The sequence below is a fragment of the Danio rerio genome, chromosome 20, assembly GCF_049306965.1.
Source record: "Danio rerio strain Tuebingen ecotype United States chromosome 20, GRCz12tu, whole genome shotgun sequence".
NCBI lineage: Eukaryota > Metazoa > Chordata > Actinopteri > Cypriniformes > Danionidae > Danio > Danio rerio.
In genome coordinates, this window is record NC_133195.1 from 3178620 (window position 1) to 3202080 (window position 23461).

The 23461-nt window shown below is 38.3% G+C and overlaps 1 protein-coding gene and 4 non-coding genes across 6 annotated transcripts in view; 4 read left to right on the plus strand and 1 right to left on the minus strand.

The window, feature by feature from the left end:
• map3k5 (mitogen-activated protein kinase kinase kinase 5) overlaps nt 1-1896 on the minus strand; it is an 81574-nt gene extending 79678 nt beyond the window's left edge. The window contains exon 1 of one of the 2 annotated variants that reach the window (XM_021468422.2): nt 887-1896. In XM_021468422.2, the coding sequence (XP_021324097.1) occupies nt 887-1295 (409 nt within the window). In that variant the 5' untranslated portion in view covers nt 1296-1896. The remainder of the gene's footprint in view (nt 1-886) is intronic. The other variant, NM_001161750.1, reaches the window with a different exon arrangement.
• Nucleotides 1897-3377: 1481 nt separating this feature from the next.
• On the plus strand, nt 3378-3459 carry trnas-uga (transfer RNA serine (anticodon UGA)). The gene has a single exon. It is a non-coding gene; the product is annotated as a tRNA-Ser (tRNA).
• A 347-nt stretch (nt 3460-3806) lies between these two features.
• On the plus strand, nt 3807-3888 carry trnas-cga (transfer RNA serine (anticodon CGA)). The gene has a single exon. It is a non-coding gene; the product is annotated as a tRNA-Ser (tRNA).
• Nucleotides 3889-4261: 373 nt separating this feature from the next.
• Nucleotides 4262-4343, plus strand: trnas-cga (transfer RNA serine (anticodon CGA)). The gene has a single exon. It is a non-coding gene; the product is annotated as a tRNA-Ser (tRNA).
• Nucleotides 4344-4958: 615 nt separating this feature from the next.
• trnak-uuu (transfer RNA lysine (anticodon UUU)) lies at nt 4959-5031 on the plus strand. Its single transcript has one exon. It is a non-coding gene; the product is annotated as a tRNA-Lys (tRNA).
• The last annotated feature ends 18430 nt before the right edge of the window (nt 5032-23461 follow it).

Genomic DNA, 23461 nt, shown 5'->3' on the forward strand with positions numbered 1-23461 from the left:
TATTTAAACCTAAAGTATGTTGTAGTATTTATTAAAAAGAGTTGCATGCAGCACTAAAATATATACAAAATAATACAACATACACTAGTATTTGCTATAAATTATTATATATTTTTTTTCATGTAGAAAGCTACGTATCCCAAGCATATAACACACAATGTAAGTGACCCTGGAGCACAGAAACAGTGTTGTGTTGCATTATTATTGCAGTTTCTTTTATGCAACTAAAACTAGAATATGATGTAAAGATCATGTTCCATGAAATATAAATACACCAAAACTCAACTTTCCAGTAGAAACATGAATTGCTAAGCACTTCTCTTAGACTGCTTTAAAGGTGATGTTCTCAATATTTACATCTATTAAACCCTCAAATTGCAGATTTTTAAATACTTGTATCTTGGCCAAATACTGTCCGATCTTAACCATCCTGTGCACCATTGGAAAGCCTACAGAAGATGTTTAAATCTTTTCTTTTTTTTAAAGAAACTTATTGGACTTTACGACATGCATGACCAGTCAAATATTTAGGTCCCACTTTATATTGAGTAGTTTTAGCTAGATTATATACTTACACTGTAATTAACCATTTGTTACAATGTACTTATTGTGTAAATACATGTGTAAACGTTGTACTTGTGCCTGCATGTAATTACATCTGCTAATTTCTTTAGTTACACTGTTGATCATCCCCTACACCTTAAACCTACCAAACCTGTCTCTAACCCTAAGTAACCCTTATAGTGTATAGAGAAACCCTTAGTGTTTCTCTATACACTATGAAGACAGTGAGTACATCGTATTTATTGATTTGTTTGTATGTAACTACATAGTAGTTAAGGCCACTTAATATAAAGTGGGACCCCTATTCAGTCATTAGACCTACCTGCGTTATAAAAGTGATCAAGAACTGATGTTTCGCCAAAGTCCAGCTTCCCAAAGGGCACCACATCTAGTTTACAGCCCACAATGTCGCAGGCATCCTTCAGACACTGTAGTGCCATGTTCTCCGGGCTTGAAGGCTGGCTGGTCTCGGAGTTCCTCACATAAGCCACTGTCACGGCTCGGCTCTTGCATTTCCCCGGGGTCAGCAGTGCGACCCCGTCCGAGGGCAAGCTGATCAGCCCGGGGTTGGCACTCTTACAGTTGGAGGGGTCCTGCCAGAAAGCCCCAGCACTAGAATTATTCCCAGCACTGGATTCTCCATCACTGCCTCCCATCATCACCATCATCATCTCCAGGGGCTGGCTGAGAGAGGGCACAGACAGAGAAATGGCCTCCAGATCTGAATTCATCTTTCATCAGTTGGTGAAGCGACACTCAGCAGTAGCTGCTAACGTTAATTAACCGCCACACTCCATAGCTGGCACTCGTGCCCGCACCACGACAGGCATCAAAATAGTAATGACAATGACATTACGTCATCAGATCTAACAATTTAAGATTATCGATCAATAGTTCTAGATCAAACTCAAAGAAATCCGCTCAGCAGCATAAAGAGTCCTGAACTGAAATAAAAACTCGAAACAACAGCAGCGATCAAGGACTGTTGACGGACATGCTGGTCACGACGCAAATGACTGATATCTCTCACTCCTGCAAACACACTGACGTCCTCAAACTGAAGCCTTCGCGAAACTTATTTGATAAACTTGACCCGTATTCCGGAGCGCCAGCAACTGCTAGCTTGCTAAGTACGTTAACGCGGTCGGTCCTGTTGATCGCCGCCTGCATCACACCGAGCCGTTTCCCCGCTAGACATTAACATTGGGTTTTCTCGGTCTTGTCGTTCCTGTTTATGTCACTTGTGTTTGTTGTGAAATCGCTCGCTCGCTCGCGGCTGAAGTGCGTTCATTTGGACCCTGCCCTGTTTCTATTATTATCTTCAGAACTCACGCTCGGGGGCGGAGCAACACGCTTGACTTGCGACTTGGAGGAAGCCAGCCGACCAATCCGATTAAAGGAAAAGCTTATGAATATTAAACACGTAACTTGACGTTTACTAGTTTGGCTTACTTTATTTTCATTTCATTCATTTATTTTATTTAATTTTTAATGTATAACACAGAACTTATATAGGCTTAAGTCAAAATGAACAGCTGATCATATTGTGAAACAAATATACTCCCTGTATTTTATTCCATATTTATATACATGCATACATACATATGCATATATACATATTACAGCTGATTCCCATCTAGAAACCACACTCATGTGTTGAGGTTTTTTCATTCAAATCATCATACTGTGTGTTCTAAAAGAGGACTCGCGGGGTTTTTGAAAGGAACAGCGAGCGCATCAAAGAACTCCGTCACCAATACGTCCAGGTAAAGTTATGCAATACAGTTATTACTTTACTATACACAGTGTGTTTTGCAGTAAACTACTCTATAAACCTTGAGTTCATTACAGTTTTTTACAATAGATATAACAGTTTTTTCAATATACATTTACAGTTTTTTTCCAATTGTTTACACACAATTACTTGTAGGCCTACTTCAGACACAATGACTACAACATGTAATAACTGATGCACCAACCCCCTAAACCAATTCTGCTAAACTATAAGCACAATTCCTGCTTACACTCAAATTGCAGGTTTAAAACACACTTTTTTTCAAAACACTACACACAATTCTCTACATTTTGTACAATTATCATGCAGAAAATCTCTTGTTTTCACTAGGAACACACTGTCTGTCAAAAGTGTAAAGTCACTTGCCCTACTTTGCATACAAACTCAAAAAAAAAACTCAAAACTCAGAGCTCATCTGGTTTATAACTGGCTTACTGCCCACCCATGTTGTTGTTGTTGTTTTTTTTACAGTTTTTCTGATTGCTTACACACATTTTCTGAAAGCATGTCTCATATTGTCAGAACTCTACACACAAATCACAAAACACACACACATTGGGCAAAACTCTTCAATTCTTCTGCAAAATGAAACTCTACGTTCAAAACAATGTGATTTCTTCTCAAAATGGTATTTTGTTTTCATATGACACACACAAACCATCTCATCAATAGACATTTATAAGATCACTTATGAATGATTGAACACTGATGTGCTTAATGTAAAACACTATGACCACTTCTTCTTCGTTCATCATAATGACAGTGTTACACTTACTACAGACATGCATTGGCCTATAGAAGTGCATTCATTGTAAAATATTTTAGAATTTTGTTTTTATACAAAACACACAAATACCAAATATATTTTACTGTATTTTTCTCACAAAAACAGTGTACTCGGTGTTCATCCACACCAACACAAAGTTGCACATAACTTGGTCTACATATGCCATCAACAAAAGAAGTTACAGAATACAGTTACAGTAAAAATAAAACAAACAAACAAACAAAAAAGTGTGTAGTCGTGGCCGAGAGGTTAAGGCGATGGACTTGAAATCCATTGGGGTCTCCCCGCGCAGGTTCAAACCCTGCCGACTACGTTGGTTGGCGCTTCCATGACGTGGACTAGTTCTTTTAGCTCATTTCTCCCTAACGGAAATGCTGTCCTTCTCTGCATCTCGCAAACAAGCCAGTGTCCCTTGGTGTCCAGGCAGCTGCAGTGCCAAGCAGTGAGCCAGTGGTGTGCCGTGATCGTATAGTGGCCAGTACTCTGCGTTGTGGCTGCAGCAACCCTGGTTCGAATTCGGGTTACGGCAACGTGTTCCTGCAAGACGATGCATTGGCTGCTTTTTGCAACCTCGTGCCATCCACTGGATTCTACCCCAGGCTGTGCTGTGTCCAGTGTTGCCCGCATCGAGCCAAGAAAGTCAAAGGGCTGCAGCCTTGAGTAGTCGTGGCCGAGAGGTTAAAGCGATGGACTCGAAATCCATTGGGGTCTCCCTGCGCAGGTTCGAACCCTGCCGACTACGTTGGTTGGCGCTTCCACAACGTGGACTAGGCCTTTTTGCTCATTTCGTGGACTAGTCCTTTTTGCTCATTTCTCCCTAACGGAAATGCTGTCCTTCTCTGCATCTCGCAAACAAGCCAGTGTCCCTTGGTGTCCAGGCAGCTGCAGTGCCAAGCAGTGAGCCAGTGGTGTGCCGTGATCGTATAGTGGCCAGTACTCTGCGTTGTGGCTGCTGCAACCCTGGTTCGAATTCGGGTTACGGCGGCGTGTTCCTGCAAGACGATGCATTGGCTGCTTTTTGCAACCTCGTGCCATCCATTGGATTCTACCCCAGGCCGTGCTGTGTCCAGTGTTGCCCACATCGAGCCAAGAAAGTCAAAGGGCTGCAGCCTTGAGTAGTCGTGGCCGAGAGGTTAAGGCGATGAACTCGAAATACATTGGGGTCTCCCCGCGCAGGTTCAGACCCTGCTGACTACAGAGCCGCAGGCTGCTTTTGTCTTTTTCTCTCTTCGATTGGAATTGTGGCTTTCACGTCGTTTGGTTGTGGGCCTGGGTGTTTAATCCCACTTTGACTAATTCGAGTCTGGCGACTAGCCACAATTTAGCTTTTTTTTGTGGTACCTACAATCTGATGTTGCCTAGAGAAACATTCAATAAATCGACAGCAACATCTTGCATGGCTCCAACGTTGAGGCGAAAATTGGGATTTGATTGTTTTTTACCAAGTCGCACAGTCCTTTTCGGCTGTCCCTTTGCAGCACATTTTCCCCCTCGCTCCATCTGCTGCTGGAGAGTTGCATTATGCACGGCTCCTTTCAAGACTGATGCTAGCACAGTTCCAAAAGGCCCAGCCGGAATGTGCTCTTGGCCATGCTGTTGGACCATGCCTTTGGTTACACCTCATGACTTCAAGGTCTTCCATGGTGCAGCTCAGCAGTGGCATGGCACAGCTTTGAAACGCCGTTTCCTGGACGACGACTGCTTCAGTTTTTATTAGAGGACGCAGTTCTGTGCTGTGATGAGAACGTGTTGTCATCTGGCAAGGGGCTTGCAGAGGCCCAACTCCGCAAACAAGCGCATGTGTGTACAAGAGCCCGGATAGCTCAGTCGGTAGAGCATCAGACTTTTAATATGAGGGTCCAGGGTTCAAGTCCCTGTTCGGGCGAGGGGCTTTCTCTTTGGCGGAGACCTCGTCATGCTTTATTATCACTCAGTGGCTGTCTTTTGGGGTGTGGCCCAACACGAGAGCTCTGAATTCAGATCATCAGCTTGTGAGAAAAGAGTGCTCATGAAGTTAGCTGAGCGTGTCTGATTGGAGTGTTGTGCTGTCTCTGCTTCCCGGAGACTGTGCGCAAAAGCTGTGCGCAGGTTCGAACTCTGCTGACTATATAATGTGTGTGTATATGTATGGAGTGTATCATGTGTGCATATGTATGGTCTGAATATGTTCAGAGTGTATCATGTATGGTGTGTATATGCATATAGTGCATGAAATTATCAGCTTCCAGTAGGTCGGTTGTAATGTGAGTGTAAGGTGGTAGTTAGTGTAGTTTGGATAAGACATCTTTGGACGTTGAAGATAATTATAATTTTTTTTTTAAATAATTTTTAATTATTACAGTAGATTAGAGGGAATTTTATATTACAACCCCAAATCAGAAAAAGTTGGGACTTTATAAAAACGGCAAATAAAAAAAGTGATTTCTAAATTTACTTTGACTTGTATTACATTGCAGACAATAAAACAATCGTTATTTGATATATTGCTTATGATAGTTTTATCTCTAAAAATAAACAATTACATTTGTCGTTTGTGCTGCACATTTCAAAAGCAGTTGGGACAGGAGCAATTTAGGGCTAGTAAATCAGGTAAAGTGGTTACAATAATGATGTGATTTGAAACAGGTGATGTCAACAGGTGATTATTATTATGATTTTGGTACAAAAGCAGCATCCAAGAAAGCTCTAGTCCTCAAGTCTTTGACCAAAAAAAAATATTATACGAGGGGTAAATCACAGGCATACCCATAAATAAATATGATTAAAGGAATAACAAATGCTAAAGTAAAAGCAAAATGTTAAAAAAAAAAAAAAAAAAAAAAAAGGAAGATAAATATGGATAAGACCAAGAAAGGAATTTTAGACCGAGTTTCAGTATAAAATGATCAATGTCATTGTCTCGACACTATCCAACATGTATTGGTGTCCATGTAAACGTTACTCAGATGATTCTGCAAGCTGACAAAGACAGTGCATTCCTCTGCATTTAAGTTGATTCCATAAATGTTTCATTAAGTTTGACACGTTGGGGTGATCAGCATTGGTTGGTCCCTGAAGTGTACAATCAGACCAGTGTGGTTAGAATGATAGAACATCAACTACTGCACAAGTTAAAATTTGCTTTCCTACTTTGATTGGCCCTTTTTCAGAGAGGGACACAGTCATCTGAGAAGTTGACAAGGGGTGACAAACTTCGGTTCAGTCCAGGCAATTGAACAAAGTGTAAAAGCACCCTGAGTTCTGCATAGATAGTAGCAAGTGATATATGTAATGCTGCAATCACACTAGAGTTTGAGCATGCTAAATTCTCTCGTATGGCACTGTAAAAAGGGGCAGGATAAACAAGATGATTAAAGAAGTGAGCAATTTATCCATAGATCACATTTCTGTACACTGAGGTCATGTTTTGGTCTTTTGCAGTCCAGTGATTTTTATATAAAAAAAAATAAATAAATAAATACCCCTGTACTGGTTTCTCTACACTGGCTGCCAATCCAGTTTAGAATTCAGTACAAAAGTACTGTTGTATGTCTAGCCCCTGAGTATTTTTCTGAGCTAATTAATATACACCAACCTGGGAGATCTCTTCACTATAAAAATAATCTCTAATTGACAGTTCCACAATCACGCTTGTGGAGGTGATAGAGCTTTTTCAGTAGCAGCTCCAAGACTCTGGGACGATCTTCCACTCTCCTTAGGAACAGCTCCAACTTTTGAGTCTTCTCAAAGGTCACTGAATACACTTATTTTCTTTAGTTTTTAATCATGTGATGTGAGTTTGTGTTTTGTGTATATTTGGATGTGTTTTATGTACAGCACTTTGGTACTCATTGTGATTTGTTGAAAGAGCTTTAGAAATAAATGGAGTGGATCAGAGGTTAGGATTTTTCTTCCCACCCTTTCTCATACACACCCCTCACCTTGTGTAATAATGATCAATAATATTAACCACCACAATACACTTACTCCTACTTTTTCTTCCATTACTTCCAATACTTAATTATATCTGACTCTTCCCTTTACCTTCCATTGTAATTTAAATAATTTATATTTTTTATATCCTACCATAAATACCAGTTTCTCTCAATAACTTCGACTGGGTGGAGTATTCTGGTCTGAACTCAGTCCTTTGTTTCCTGAATCCCCATATCCCTTAGATCATTTCCTCTCTCTGTGTGTCGTACCTGTTGCATTTTAGCATCACATGTTCTACTGACTCCTCTTCACTACAGCCTTCACACAGTCCAATTTCATACTTCTCTATCGATTTATGAGTTTTTATTAAACAAATGTCAGATGCCACAACTGACTCTCGTGTCTAACAACCTTTTGAATTTGATATAAATCCCTCCCTTTTTTTCTCTGTCACACTTTTTCTTGCCATTCTTGATTTATTCTTAGCCATATTAGACTTTTCATCTCTGCTTTACTAACCCTTATTTGCATTTCTACATTAGCTTTTGTTTACACCCATTTTGCTAATCTATCAGCCATTTCATTTTCCTTTATCCCTTCATGACCTGGAACCCACATAAACTTCACCACCTTTCCCTTTTTTATACACTGGAGTACTCCAAACAAAATATATTGTTGACTTTGAGACAAAAAAAAAAAAAAAAAAGACTTGCAAGAGCTGAAGAGGAGTCTGAACATACCAAGACTTTGACTTGCCCCATAATTTCTACCCATCTCACTGCTACTAACAGAGCTATCAGATGTCCCTCCATTTATTCCTATATTTTCTCCCAGTATGATTACCCCCTATCCAGACACTCCAGTTTCTGGGTTCTTTGCTCTCTGTAAATATCTTTGTGTATCCTTTATTTTTCCCCAACCTCTTGGTTAATTATTCTTTCCAGATTGATGCTATGTCTTGCCTTATTATTTTCCTCTAACATATACCAGTCTACCTCTGGCTATAGTAACATTCATGGAGCAGTTTCTAGATAGATTAGCCAAAGACTAACCTGAAAAGGGGGATTTAAATACACATGACACGATTACACAAATTACCAACAGGAGATACACACAGGTGGAACTGATAATCATGAAGAAACAGCGGGAAACAGGACAAAGAAATCACATGATGCAAACAGAAAGCACATGGAACACGGAACAACAATATCACATGACACAACCACAACAGATATAAGACTGTGACTGTGAAAGCTTTATTATGTGACTATTTTAAATTTCATAAGGTTTCTTTTACCTCATTGACATTGTAATGTAGTTCAAATATAATCAGTTAAATAGACTTAAGCTTTCATTTGGCTGTTAAAGCGTAAAAAGAGACGAAAGACCGTTTAAAGGCGCCATCATTAGCAGCCGGCTAGTGCAGAAATTACATTGAAAATACTGGGGTTAAATAAATTTCCATATTTTAAAGACATGGCGCCAAAATATAGAATTTAATGCAGTGCTTCTTGTTTGGTCTGATACCCACTTTATATCGTATCAGATACGACATCGATTTTTTTTTTTTTTAGAGAAATCAGATTTCAAACGCGGCGATTTTCTATAGTATAACAATTAACTGGAGCTGAAATTAAAAGTCTGTATGCATATACATCATTAAAATAACAAGGGGGACACGCATTTATTTACATTTATAACTAATATAAAACTAGCATACATTAACTCAAATAAACAGTTTAACTGAATGACCACGTAAATTTTGGAAGCTTTTTGATAGCTTCGTTGTCTGCCTAAGGAATGTGTATACATCTCGCAGGCACACACACAATGACAGAAAACGAGTGCTCGACCTGAGAAAACTCGAGCTGTGTCAGGAATATCAAAACAAAACCACGCCTTAACTTCGCTCTTTTAGCGGCCCTCACAGAGCTTGATCCACAGCAGCTTCAGCAAGAAATGTGCTGGAAGACAGCGTCTGAGTGTTCACGGGAAAGCAGTTATACTAGCAGAACAGGGTCAGACTGAGTTTGTGTGAGGTGCGAACATACACGGAAGCAGCTTAAGCTCCTGTGAACGGGGCATCGTTACTGTAGTGATGTTACAACAGACAGACGCAGGCTATAGCTGTAATGGCGATCTATTTCTTCTAGTTCTCCCCATTTCCATAGGGACTCGGCACAAAAGATTTGACGTGTAAAACAAAAAACTTGCAATGCAACAGTTTACTTTTTGCTTGTCAGGACCAACAAAAATCAAAAAACAAACATAAGAACTATTTACACTTTTACTAAGCTTCAATATAAATATGGTTTCGAAAAACGGTCAAAAGACTGTCTACCATCAAGCCCCTCCCTTCTTTCTAAACTTTTTTCCCTGTTGCTTACGCATGCATATGACGTATGGCATTATTGAACATATGAAATGTCATGTACATAATATTATATCCCAAAATATATATATTAAATGCTGTATTAAGTAGCAATAACTATGTATCTCAATACAAATAATATAATATTATAGAAAAACATTACAAATCTCTTAGTGCTCTTTATAGCTCTAACAATAGCGAATGATTTTTTTCTTTAAGAGCGATGTCTGGCAGGCATGTTGTAAAGACAGAAAGAGTGTAACCTAAAGTGCGTTGAACCCCTTTGTGAAGCAAAAGCAAAAAAACTTTACATCATCAGAGTTTTATAGGGGGCAGAGTTTGGTCTGGCCCAAACTGTGACTGTCCAATGGCTGTGGCTACTGAGCGAGACCACCCGTCCCTTTTCCCTGGATGTCTACAACCACAGAAGGGAGGATCCGTTGTCATGCGTTGGAAATAATAATTCACTAAAATTATAGAAAACTTAATGAAGCCTTGTAATGAACTACTATTTGAAGAAACTGTTTTATCGAATAAACCAATGTTTTCTGAAGTCTTATAGCTCTAGTAGTTTGACACAAACATTACAGACTTTATCAAATACAGGTAATTACACACGTTACCCACGCTACAATGTTTCTATTATATGCCAAACTACAGCAAATACACTTGCTTACATACATAAAGCACACACAACTATCAGCAAGAAAACATTAAAGCAAACATACACTTTAAATGTGAAATATCCAAAATCACGCGTGACCTTTGTGCATAAACAATATTTGCGTTATCTTCTCCTGGACAGGAAAAGAGGTGGAGGCCGGACACCCGGAGGGACACAATTGTATCTTTCTTTCTTTGGGATGTAAAATTTATTGGTAAACTCATGTAAGTAGCAGATGACTAGAACTCATAGATTTTTTTGTTTTATCAAGGGGGAGAAGAATATGTTTTGAACTAACTTTAATTAATTGACTTTTTGAAAAACATTCTGTGAAAGGTGGTATATAAATAAACCTTTGCTTGCTTGTCATAATTGACTGTCAAAAAAGTTAGTTAAAGGTTCACTACCAAATAAACCAGCCTATACAATGCAGTAGGAAACATCTGCTGAAGTTACCACAGAAACTGGGGAAAATCCTTTCATTCAGTCTTCAAACTTGTCCACTTCAGGTCACATAAATTACTATTACATATGTAGGAAACCACACAGAAAATGTGTAAGCCACTTACAACAAATTTAGATGTTCTTGGGCTTTGGCATTTCCAGTCCATTGCTGGGCAATATTAGAAACAAAGGATATTAGGAACATATAGACATTCTATCAAGTGGTACAGGATTATTGAAATTAAGATGTGAACCAATGGAGGAAAAAAATAATCCCAAATATTATGTTGATTGTGTGTATTGTAAAGCAATGTTTCTGCGGAGAAATCTGTGGCAAAATGTACGAAATTGTCAAAGCCATTGGTAGATTGGGAACAGCCAGGAGGTCTAGTCTTTAGCATTAATGTCTGGATCAGCTCTGTGTCAACAGGTATCCCAGGGGGCTTGGAAATTGTTGATAGGGTTGAAGGATGATGACATTTCTGCTGCTGTGAGGAGTGACTTTTGTCCTCCTACATGGCCAGGATACAACTAAGAATGACTGCATATGGCAGAAGATTAGGAAAGGCAGAAGACTCCTTCAGACTCTTATCTGTGACAAAATTCACTCTAGAGCATTGATGGCAGAAGATGATAAAGGCATGAAGTCAGTCTAGTCTTTTACACAACTATGATGTGAAGCAGTCAGAACTGGTATCTCACAGAGCTTTAACCACGAAAAACACTTTAACAAACCATCTACCCTCCAATTCACAGAAGATCTTCAAAAACTTCACAAACATCTGGAAAAGGTTGCCAATTTAATTTCAGAAAACCTAAAATTGTTGTCATCCCCTCAAGCCTATGGAGATCTTCGTAAACCAACTCTTGCCAAAATAATTTTGATTAATAGAAGACGTAGAGAAAAGGTTGCAAAGATTAAACTTAAGGGATTGTAAAAGAGAGATGCAGCTCCTCTACACAAAAAAGTTGCCATGGACATCACAACATTTGAACAGAAACTTTGTGAGTATTCTTAATTTTAAATTCAGACTCAATTCTATTTTACTACTATATCAAAAGAAATAGTATTTTAATCTTGAGCGTGCATCAGGTTCTGCACTTGCTTGTGGGTGTCACTTATTTAGCATACATCAAAGAATAAACATACATAATCAATACACACGGTTCAAGTATACCAACAATAAACTTAAGAACTTAATAACAAGCTGATATTCAGCTCAGATACTCGTTGTATCATAGAGAGTCGCCCTTTCTGAGATTGCGGTTACACCCAGGGCATGCTTCTTCTTTATTCATCATCCTCTTCTTTATCAGAATACGCATTTTGTGGAAGCACATTTTGGTGATTCGCTAGCATAATTTTTTTCTGATATTGTGTCATTTCTATTTGCTTTGCTATGGCTTTTATGACAAGTTTTAGGAAGGAAGGACATAACAAAACGTCCTATTACCACTGTAATGCTACTAAAACATTACCATTTTTGCCAACCAAGCTCTCTAAGCTTCTAGTTTTAAATCAAACAGTTCTCGTTAGATATCAACCCAATATTATTATGTAGGTTGTAGGAACTCACTGGCAGACTGCAAAATCAAAAACAGTCCAAAGTCGAATCTGAAATCTTGGTCAGGTGCCGTAAAATTAAGAGCAACTGTGAGGGAGACACCATCCATCGCATGGCTGAGGGTTCACACTAAGCATCTCCTCTGCAGCATGAAGCAACACAAGCTGGACAGTCATCGTCTCTTTCTATTACATCGAGCATCAACCAGATGTAAACAATGATTTGCCTTCTGCGCATTAATGAAAGCTTGAGCTAAAGATTAATGAGTAGATGATCAACCTAAATTTATGCATGTAAAAAATATATATAAACACACACTGTACAATTTCTATGTTGTTGGCTGCACTGCAGGCAACATAAAGTTGTCAATATAATACACATTAATTTTCAACAAAACCATTTAAACATGTATAACAGAACAATTTGAGTGAACAATTGCTCTGCACTAATGTAAATATAAATCCTGGAGATCGACCTTCCTAAAGAGTTCAGCTCAAACCCTGATCAAACACACATGAATCAATTAATTAGGACCTGAACAGCACTTGATAATTACAGGCAGGTGTGTTTAATATGGGTTGGGACTGAAATCTGCAGGAAGGTCGATCTCCAGGAACAGGGTTGGTCACCCCTGCTTTAGATACTTGCACTGCAGGTGTAAATAAGCAGGGTTTTAGTGCATAGAGAATTATGGACTGCTTACCTCCATCAAATGTACCACCTGTGTCTTTCGACAAAAAAATCAGGCAGTCAACTACCGTCAGACCCCAAGTGATGCTCAAGCACCGGTTGTGTTTAATTACATTTAATGATAGCCTTTTTTAAAATGAATGTTTTTAATAAAAAAATACAAGTATAATGCAAATTGCATTTGTTTCAAGTCACAAAAATGTAATGAATGGGATACCACCTCCAACTCATTTTGAACAAGGTAAAAACCTTAAATATGCAACTAGACATTTGCACTGCAGTATAACTATAAAGAATCTGACACAATGTTAAACAATTTCCTTACAGCGATGTGTAAAAATACAACATTAAACAATTGTTAAATATGAAGTTGTTTGTTCAAATCTGTAGTCATTTTCACAGATAAAAGTAAAAAATAAAGCTAAAGAAAATAAATGGTCAGCTTCTTCTGAAACATTTTTATGTCTTTGTAGATGAGCTGGATCATCATGTCATCCTGAGAATAAATAACCTCCCACTCAAACTATGCAGCTTTTCTGACTACATCGACCTGAAACACGTTGCGCTGACCTCTCCTGTCGCTCCATCCTTACAGGAATCCTGGAAACTATAACCTACAGTACAGTTAATAACTAATACTAGTTCATACTTATGGATATTAAGCACACAATGTTCATATATGTAAAGAGATAATTGGATGAATGCATAGAAATTATACAGGTAATTAAAACAACATTAAAAAATTTATATGAACTGTGAGAAACGGACACGGCTAACGTTTAATTGCTATTCGATTAGCATGATAATACCCTCAAAATGATGGATGTAACTCAAAATGTAGAATTTAAACCTTTTCTTTGTTCTTTGTTGTGAAATCTCTCTGTCTCATGATTTATTCAATGTCCTTAACAAAAATCTAAGGAAATTCTTAGAAACAGCAAGGGTAATCTATCATCCTCACCTGCACCATCGGATTAAAGTGATCGGCGTGCTGCACCGGAAGTTGACATGCGGGCTAACCGCAAACGTGGAAGAGATCGTGCATAGAGTCTATTAATGTCAGAGAAAGATCAAGACAGAAAGAGACTGAGAGACCGTCACCACCCTGGCCAGGCTAAGAGAAATGATGAGGATGACGAGCAGGTAATGGATTAACTTAACTCAAACTCATTAGCTTAACTCATTAACTAAGTGTTAATGACATACAATGGACACACAATATGATAGAAACTGAGTGCAATAGAGGTGTAGAAATTCTTCAGTACTGTAACTTTGACGTTTCAATCAGATTTGGTTGGATGCTCCAAACTCGGTTGCACTTTCTATGTTTTGAGAGAGTCTTGAAGCTACTGAATAATCATAGTCAGGCAGTTATGGAAGTGGTTATGTGCCCTCAGCTCAATGAAGAGTGCAGCATGGAAGATGATTTTCTGAAAAATACTTTCTTCACACAGAAAGCTGATGAACTTGAAGGTGATGCTGTTGATTTGGAGCATGACATGGATGAGGGAGATGACCAGAAGGTGAAGGATAGGTCTAAAATAACAGTGAAGACATGCCAGAAGGGAGAGAAAAGGAAATGGGACAAAGACATAACTGCATTTATGGTTTAAATACCTCAAAGTAAAATAGCACACCACTTAGAGAGGAGGCACAATAAAGAGGAAGATGTGGCTAGGGCAATATGCTTATCCAAAAATTCAAAGAAACTTTGCATGTTGTTGGATCAGTTTCGATTTAAAGGTGACTTAGGCCACAATACAACCATCTTGTAGTGAGGACAAGGGTATATATGCATTTTTTTAGGAAACATGAGCTCTAGAAGCATTTGATTTCCTGCAAAAATTTAAATGGCCTCCCTCTGGAAGAATCTGGGAAAGAAAAAGAATTCAAGATGCAGCTTCCTGTCAAGGAAATACAGAAAGGAGATGTCGCATGATGAGATCTCATCAAGTAAAATCAGATGCACTTATTTGTGAGTAGGGTGACAGATTGTTGGAGAAGCATGGTAGCGATCCATCCAAAGATGGTTATGTCAGTCAGAAAATGAGGGAGTTGGGGAGATTTGTGATTGCTGCCAAAAACTAAAAGCGAAGGAAAAATCTTGAGGAAATCCTGATTCCACCAATGTTTAAAGTTGGCCGTTGATGCTGCTAAAAAGCCGCTATGATCGTCCATCTCTTGCTCTAAAACTTAGCGATGCTCTAAAAACAGTTGGTGATATCTTGATTGGCCGTTACGTAAAAACAGAAGACAATATGGCTGCAAACAGAGTCAGAAGCTTCCTAGGGTTAGTGAGCTTTGAATGGAACCACTATGTCTCACATCGGGCAAGTAAAAACCTAGAAGAAAACATGTGGAACATAACGGAAATGATCCCTCTCACTGAAGATGCTATATTACTTTAAAAATACTCAAAGTCTGTGGAGGAACCCGCCAGAGAGGAACTGATAGACGGCTGTGATCCCAAAGCATACACCATGCTAAGTGAAGGCATCCTCTTGCAAATGATTCTTCTTAACCGGAGACAACAAGGTGAGGCAGCTAAAATGCTACGTGTGACATACTGTATGAAAATAAAAACACATAGGCCCTAAATGACAATGTAATGCAGTGCCTCTCAGGGCACTGGGCAAAAAGTTCCAGTGCTGCTTACCAAAGAGATGACAAGAGCAATGGATTTTTCTCCTAAAGCACAGGATGCAGGAAAAAAAACATTCTGTACAACAAAATATGTTTTTGCTAAAGCCAAATCAGATGGGTCTACACACAAATTTGGTATGGCGCAGAGGAAAACTGCCAGCTCTGTGGCCATCCAAATTAAAGGTTACAACATATCCTGGCCAGTTGCAAGGCAGCATTGAGTTAAAGACAATACAGATGGCGTCACGACCAGGTGCTGCAGAAACTAGCATTGCAGACTGGCCAACAGGGCCACACCAGCAACATCTTATGGCCTTTTCCAGTTTGTGGTGGGGGAAAAGGGTGAGGCGCTTAGGAGCACCACAAAGAGATGGTCTCTGCTGTCACCTGGAAGTAACTGGGAGTAAAGAGCAGACCTTGATCATCAGCTGAAGTTCCCACAGCAGATTGCTATAACCTCCCTTCGGCCAGATATTTTGCTCTGGTCCACTGTTTCACCTGCTCCATTGTTGTTATTAATATTATTTGTACCACCTCATCCCACAGAAATGCACTTTGCTTCAGATGGCATTTCAGATGGCTTCAGTACTAATCTGGTTTCAAGAGTCTTTACTTGTAATTTAATCTCATCCCTCTGCATCTTTTTCTGGGGGCTGGTACATTATCTGGAGTAGAATAAAACTTTGATTTGGTTGTTTTGACTCTGCCTATTTTTCTTTTTTGACTAGGGCTCGTGACATTGGTAAAGATCTTTGGCCAGTGGTCTTAAAAGCCATTCTGGGGGGCAGGTTATGGTGTGTTTCTTGTATCTAGCTTGGAGTGATGCGTACATCCGCCTCACAAATGCATTTGGTCTGATGCATTTTTTAATGATTGAATTTTTAACAACGCCAAACCACTTCTCCACATGGCAGTTTGTATCCCTGGTCTTTTCAGGCTTTTTGGCAGTGTCTTAGTTTGGAACATCCAAAGCCTACCTCTCCAGATCTTCCAACATAAGACCTCTCTACAAAAAGAACGATTTCCAAGTAAATGTCAAAAAATAAAAAGAAGTTGAGGATTCCTGGAGTCCTGGACAGTATTATTTATTGTCCTCATCTGACAGTACCTCAGTTGATGTGTGTTCCATTTCTGTTTTAAGGTAAATGGTGGTGTCCCCACAATTGTTTTTAGATCCATGATTTTTTCCATGTACTGCTCCATGCCCCAGTCCTCCAGGATTGGCTCTTCAATGGGCCCCTCAGTGTTTTTTGAAATGAAGAATTGCAGAAAATGCACACTTTGCAAGTTGACAGGACTGTGTTCAAAGAGGTTTGAAGAAGTTCCTAGATTTGTCAAGCGAACTGACATTTTGGACAAAACAAAAAGTTATGAAGTCTCTGAGTCCGTTATCCTCTGTTTGGCCTATAAACAGCTTGTCGGATGTTTGTCAGCACATGAGCAGGGCACAGGTGAAGAAAAGTGTGTTGTCTACTGCCTCCCATTTTCCTTTACCCAAGCAAATATGGTAGGACCTGTCCAGATAACTGTGGATATCCTCTTTGTTAAATGACAGAACATTCTGTATAAGTGCCCAAATGTGGTCAGTTTCTATTTGGTGTATTTTGAGCAAACTGCATTAAAGGGTCACGAAACACCAAAACACATGTTTTGAGCTGTTGACAGTCGTATATGTGTCCCACACTGCTAAAAACACTATTAGGACACCTATATTTCACTAAAAAGTGTAAATTGGTTGTTTTTGCGTTATTTCAAGTAAATTCGTACTTCCGGTTTGAAACGAATTTTTGAAGCTGCGTCACGACCATGACATAATAGCGTGTATTCCAGCGTGCAGACTGGACGTCTGTGCCAGAGTGTGTCTTATTACGTCTTACAGTGTGATGCATTAATGCATGAGTAAGGCTTGGTTCAAACCAATCAGTGTGCTCTATTGTGCAACTTCATTAATATTCATTACTGTCACAGTGTTTAGACGACAGAGACGCCACGTTGTGTTGGCAAAACAAGCGTGAAGTGTTGCTTTTATAGTTTGCTGCAGTGAAGTTTTGTTTTCATTTTCTCTCTGTGAGAGCTCAGCTGGAGTCACGTGTGGATTAACAGTGTACGCGACGCTCGACAACAATAACTTACGTGTCTAAGGAGGATTATTGTTAACCTGAGAGCTGTTCTCATCTGCAAACGCTGAGATCCGGATTCGCTTGTAGTATTCTCTTAATAAAGACGCGGCTCTAGTTGCTGGTGATTGTCCTGTCTCTACAGATTTGGTAAGTAAGCAACCAGTGCTATTTGTTTATTCAGTTTGTTTGTATCGAACTAAGTTAACTATTGCACCGAGTGTAAACATGTTAGCACCACAACCAAACTTTAACCTTGTGTAGGATTTTCACCGCATTTAGTGACCGGAATAACACACGCGGCTTTCTGACGCTACCTGCCGAGTGCATCTAAGTTTCCGGGAAATGCAGAGTTTTTTTTTCTTTCATTCGCCGTGCGGTATCAAACATTGCATGAAAAATACACGCTTAGAGCAGTTCCTCGCATCAAATATCTCGTTTGTCGCGAGGGGCATGAATGAATTCCCTAATTGAAAGAGCCAAACTACAGTTAAAGTCCACCATTTAATAATTTGGCAAATAATTTGACTACAGATGTCCAGCTAAACACAGTCACTTTCTCCCGTGTGTGTGTGTGTGTACTCTGAAACTCGCACGTGCCCAAATAGACACTCCCACACCATCCCATTTTTGTTCCTCTGACACTCCCCCCTAAACAGAACTGGACACGCCCACTTTTCTGACTTTTTCCAAAGTAAAGTTGTGAAAACACCCTGCTGAAACGAGGGGGTTTCATGGCCCTTTAACCATAAAGTGATTGGTGGTATGGAATGTTCATTACAAACCATTTCACACACTGGGAGAGGAGGTGCATTCTGACCACTCCCAGTAAGTAGTAGAGGACCTTTTTTGGCTTGCAGGCCTCTTTGGACACCAGCCCACCTGTAGCATCCAGATAAAGTGTAACTGGAGCCTTCTTCTGCAGAATTTTTATAGTTGTTTCGGTGTTGTGTACACTGAAAGGATCAATGCCTAGGTGTTGAATGTAACCAGGAAGTCTGAGGTAGGTGGTGTCACATTCTCTTAATTCACTTTGAATTAAGTGCATTTTCTTTAATGTGTGGTTATGGAGGCATTGTTTTTTTTCTTTTTTTCTTACCCCTGCACCTATTTCTTTTATTATATTTTGTTTAGGCAATGAGTAATGTTACCTGGTAGAGGTTCTACTGCTGATGTAGCCTTTGATAGTGATGTTGACTCGTATCATGAATGAGTCTTTTGGCAATTTTCCCTCTTCTAAGGTACATTGACGGCTTTCCTTCTTGGTTAGTTTGTGTTTAAGCTATATATTGATATTCTTACAAATTTGGCTTTGTCATCAGGTATATTTTTGCAAGCGAATGTGTATTTGGCCTGGCATGAAGGGAATGAGCACACTGCCATACAACATAAATACACATTCTTTTTTTCTGCTGGAAGCAGATTCAATTGTGTTGATATTTAAAAGAGTGGGTAAAGTATGGATTTTTGGTTTTGAACAATTTGTAGAAAGAATCTGTCTTAAATGTGAAGATTCTTGAAGTGGTTTAATTTTTTTTACAATCTTTTTTTAACCCATATACTTATGGTATAGAATTTGAGTAAATTTAGATAGTATGGGCAAAGTAATTGGACCAGTTCAATCAGAAGATAAGGTTTGCCTATGAAGAGTGAGTTCAAAAGTAGTGGACAAATTAAAACAAAGGTTCAGGTAAGAAGAAAATGTATTGTATTTAGACAAAACCAACTAACTAAATAAATAAAAGTTGACAGAAGCAAGAGAGTTTAATTGTTTAACTAACGTGTGTTTCTTCTATTTCAGGGAAGTGATGGTTATGGCTACTCTAAGATCAATTAAATTTTAGTTTAACTAAATTTTGAACTAATAATTAATGTAAATCTAATTTGTTTTACTCTTGCATAAAACTCATTCAGTCAAACCAAATAATCCTTTAAACACTCCAAACCATATACACAGACTTTAAACAGGATAGCAAATACTGAAGCACAAACTCATTCATAAACCAAGTAAATTCTGTCGTTTGAAAGGTGACCCTAAATCAGTTCGTGTCCAGTTCCAAGTGCAATGAGAAGAAAAAAATAAATGAAAGAAGAATTTTTTTTTTTAGTTATGCTGATCCAGGATGAAAAAAACCAAAGAGAAAAAAAAACCTGGCCTATAAAACAAAAAGCCAGAAAAACACCAGAAAATACAATTTCTAATAAAACACAGTATAACTCAAATAATATGGCTAGCATATTATAACATCACTATGAGTAACAAATTGTCTTCTTGTGACATTTATCTGAACAATAAATATCTTTTTCTCAATTGTCATGTACTTGTGTTTTTTATGTGTCGTACAAATAAACATCATTTCTTTCCCCAAATAACAAGGTTATATTTATGTTTCACCCTTTTTGGCTTATGTAACCTTACAAGTAAAGAATTTGATAAAGCACAGTAATTTACACTCTATATGAATGATAATAAAGACAGGAAAATAACTCACCAGGGAACTCATTTACATGTACACCAACACTTTTGATGATAAAACTCATTCAAAAGTTGTCACTTCGACTGTATCTGGCTTCTCTGATGCTTTAGATAGAAATACAGGCACTGTTTACCTTTAGCTTACTGCTAATGCTCAGATCGTATAATTTACATTAAAAACATAACATGTTATCAACTTATTATATCACTTCCGCTTATTTGACAATTACTTTCACTATTATCAACACACTTACGACAATTCTCGCTCTAGATGAGGCATTAAAACCTCTCGAAGCAGCGTCTAGCGTCCGCTCGCGTCGGAGTTTCGCATGGAAAGAGAGAGTTTGTTAACATTCTACGGTGTAAAATGGCGCTATCGCGGACGTGCGATGACGTCATCTCAGTACGGTCTCATTTATATCATATTGTTTTTAGAACTTTATATATATATATATATATATATATATATATATATATATATATATATATATATATATATATATATATATATATATATATATCAAGTCTGCACTTCAATTTAGGCTATCGGTTTCTTTTCACTAGTAACCTGGGTTACATTTTCCTTTTGTGTTGATTTGAAATTTTGTCCCTATTGCTGGGAACCGCAATACTCCTGTCTTTTTCAGATTTAGTGTCTGGACTTTGTTTGCCACTGTTCTCTTTTGAAGAGTCAGTATTGGTGTGTCTCTGGAAATTTTGACAGTTCTTTTGAACCGTCTGGTTTCTGGCCTTTCACTTCACTGGCTGCCATTCCTGTGTAAACGAATATGAAATATTTATGTTATTACCACACCTTTTATAATGCACTTTTTAAAATAAATATTATCATAATTGCTAAAGATTTTAGAACATGGCCTCATTTTTTAGGCTTAATCTTTAAACTAAAGCTGGAATTGGAGAAGTGTTACTGAATAGCCCAAACACTTTAAAACACTGGTCATTCAATAATTAAGGGTACATTAGTATTTGTACATGTGACACACACACACACACTCACATCTAAGGGTGCGTTCACACCTGTGAATCGATTCAGTTGTTCCGAAACAGAGATTACAAATGTTACATTGTTGCTCTTTGCTCTTGGAGCGGTTCGCTTTCACACTGCAAAGTTTCTAATCGGACCAAAAGAGCTAAAACAAGTCACGTGCGAGTAAACTCTCATTACATTGGTCAGTGTCAGAGTTTATTTTGCAGCGTCCCGCTAAGCTGTCAGGAGAGGTGGTGGTTTGGTGGTGATTGACAGGGAGCGCGCGCGACATGTCTGAGGAGAGATGCGGTGGGGAGGGGTGAGAAGTGTGCGCGACGATGACTATTTGAGGGAGGGAGATGCAAGATTACCGGGAGATCATCACTCGTTTGCGGGCATCCGGAGACTCGCGAAACTTCCCGCCCTACTCATAACTCTCTCTTCATATAGCCGTAAGCTTATTACATATGCATAAAACACTGTGATATAACTGCGCTCGGATTGGATCGCTTTCTCACTACAATCAAACCACTCCAGGGTTCGTTTCAATCGAGCCGAGACCACCTCATTCAAGCGATCTCGGAGCGATTACTTTGGCGCGGAACAGAGCGCGATTGCCCTGTTCTCATATGCCAAACGAACCGCGCTAACTGGGCAAACGAGATACGTTCCGAAACAAAAGTGTAGGTGTGAAAGCACCCTAACAAACAGATCTTACCCATTTAGAGTAACAGTTTTGACAGTAGGTAACACAACTGAGAGTGGACAATACCCGAAATAACCCGAGATTTATAAATAGCTTTATTTCCTTTAATTTTTGAACCACCTAGCGTACCCAAATCTGTTTATATATATATATATATATATATATATATATATGTATATATATATAATTTTTTTACACATTTTTGCAAAATGCCAATTTGGCTTTTTATAAATTAATTAATAAATTAATTATTTATAAATTGGTTTTAATTCAAATGGGACAAAGACTAGAAAGTCGAACTCTATTTCTAATTCAGTACATTTGCATAAGTTGTCTTTAAGTCTGATGATGCAAATGTAGAATTTGTGGGTCAAATTTGATGTGTATTTGCTTCCAGATCTTTAAAAACCTGAGTAGGCCTACCCCTTATTTAGCCCATATATATATATATATATATATATATAGATAGATAGATAGATAGATAGATAGATAGATAGATAGATAGATAGATAGATAGATAGATAGATAGATAGATAGATAGATAGATAGATAGATAGATAGATAGATAGATAGATAGATAGATAGATAGATAGATAGATAGATAGATAGATAGATAGATAGATAGATAGATAGATAGATAGATAGATAGATAGATAGATAGATAGATAGATAGATAGATATATATATATATATATATATATATATATATATATATCAGGGCTGTTTCTCTATTCCAAGTTCTTGTGGAGACCGGTCTTGCCAGGAACGCGTCCTCTGAGAAAAAAGATGCCGCGTTCTTCCTGATGGTCACGTGACCTTCACGTGTTTTTTAATGGAAAATTGTATAAACATCACAGCATTCATACAGCGATTTATTGGTTTTCTCCCTTTTTAAAATATATACTATGCATAAAAACATTATAAATATACGTTGCACTTACACATGTGAGCCACTTTAGGTTTAGACCCAGATTACCCTTAAATGACTATGCCACACTTTTGCCAACTGTGGTCCATGTTTGTCCTCCATCATTTGGGCCAAATTTACAATTTTCCACATGGGCCACATTAGGCTCACATTCAGATTACATTTTGCCATAAGTGCCAAATCTTTGCCTTAAATGTCCCATATATGAATTTGAATGTTTGCCCTTTGCTATTGTACAGGTGGGCCACTTTAGGGTCACATTAATTTTGTCTGGGCCTAAGGAAGACCACCAGTGCCGCATAACTGCCTAAAGTGGCCCACAATAGTATGCTATCTGGGAAGTACTCCAGGGGACAGCTACTTTCATTCAATATTTTAAAAAATGTATTTAGTATTTTCTATTTTAATGTCATTTGCTTCGTATATTTGATTGTTATGAAAACATGATTTTATTTTGAAAGCTAGAAAATCTGTTGTGACCTCAAATAAAGCGCAAGGTTTGTTTGTGTATGAATTAATTAAAACACATTTATTGCTACATGACTCAAAAAGAGTTTGTTCAAATAGCATAATAATTCATTTTATAATATAAGGAAAATGTAAGTATACTGCTTTTAAATCTAGAGAAATTCAACTGTAGAAGGACGCAATCATATTAAAATATGTTGCAAGTGATATTATATATTAAGCAAGGGGTTGCATACATTTGTAACTGTATATCTTGAGCGAGTACAAATAATGTCCTCATTATGAACCCCCTGTCGAACGTTTGCTGGTGGTGTTGCAGTATTCTGCTGCAGCCTACACA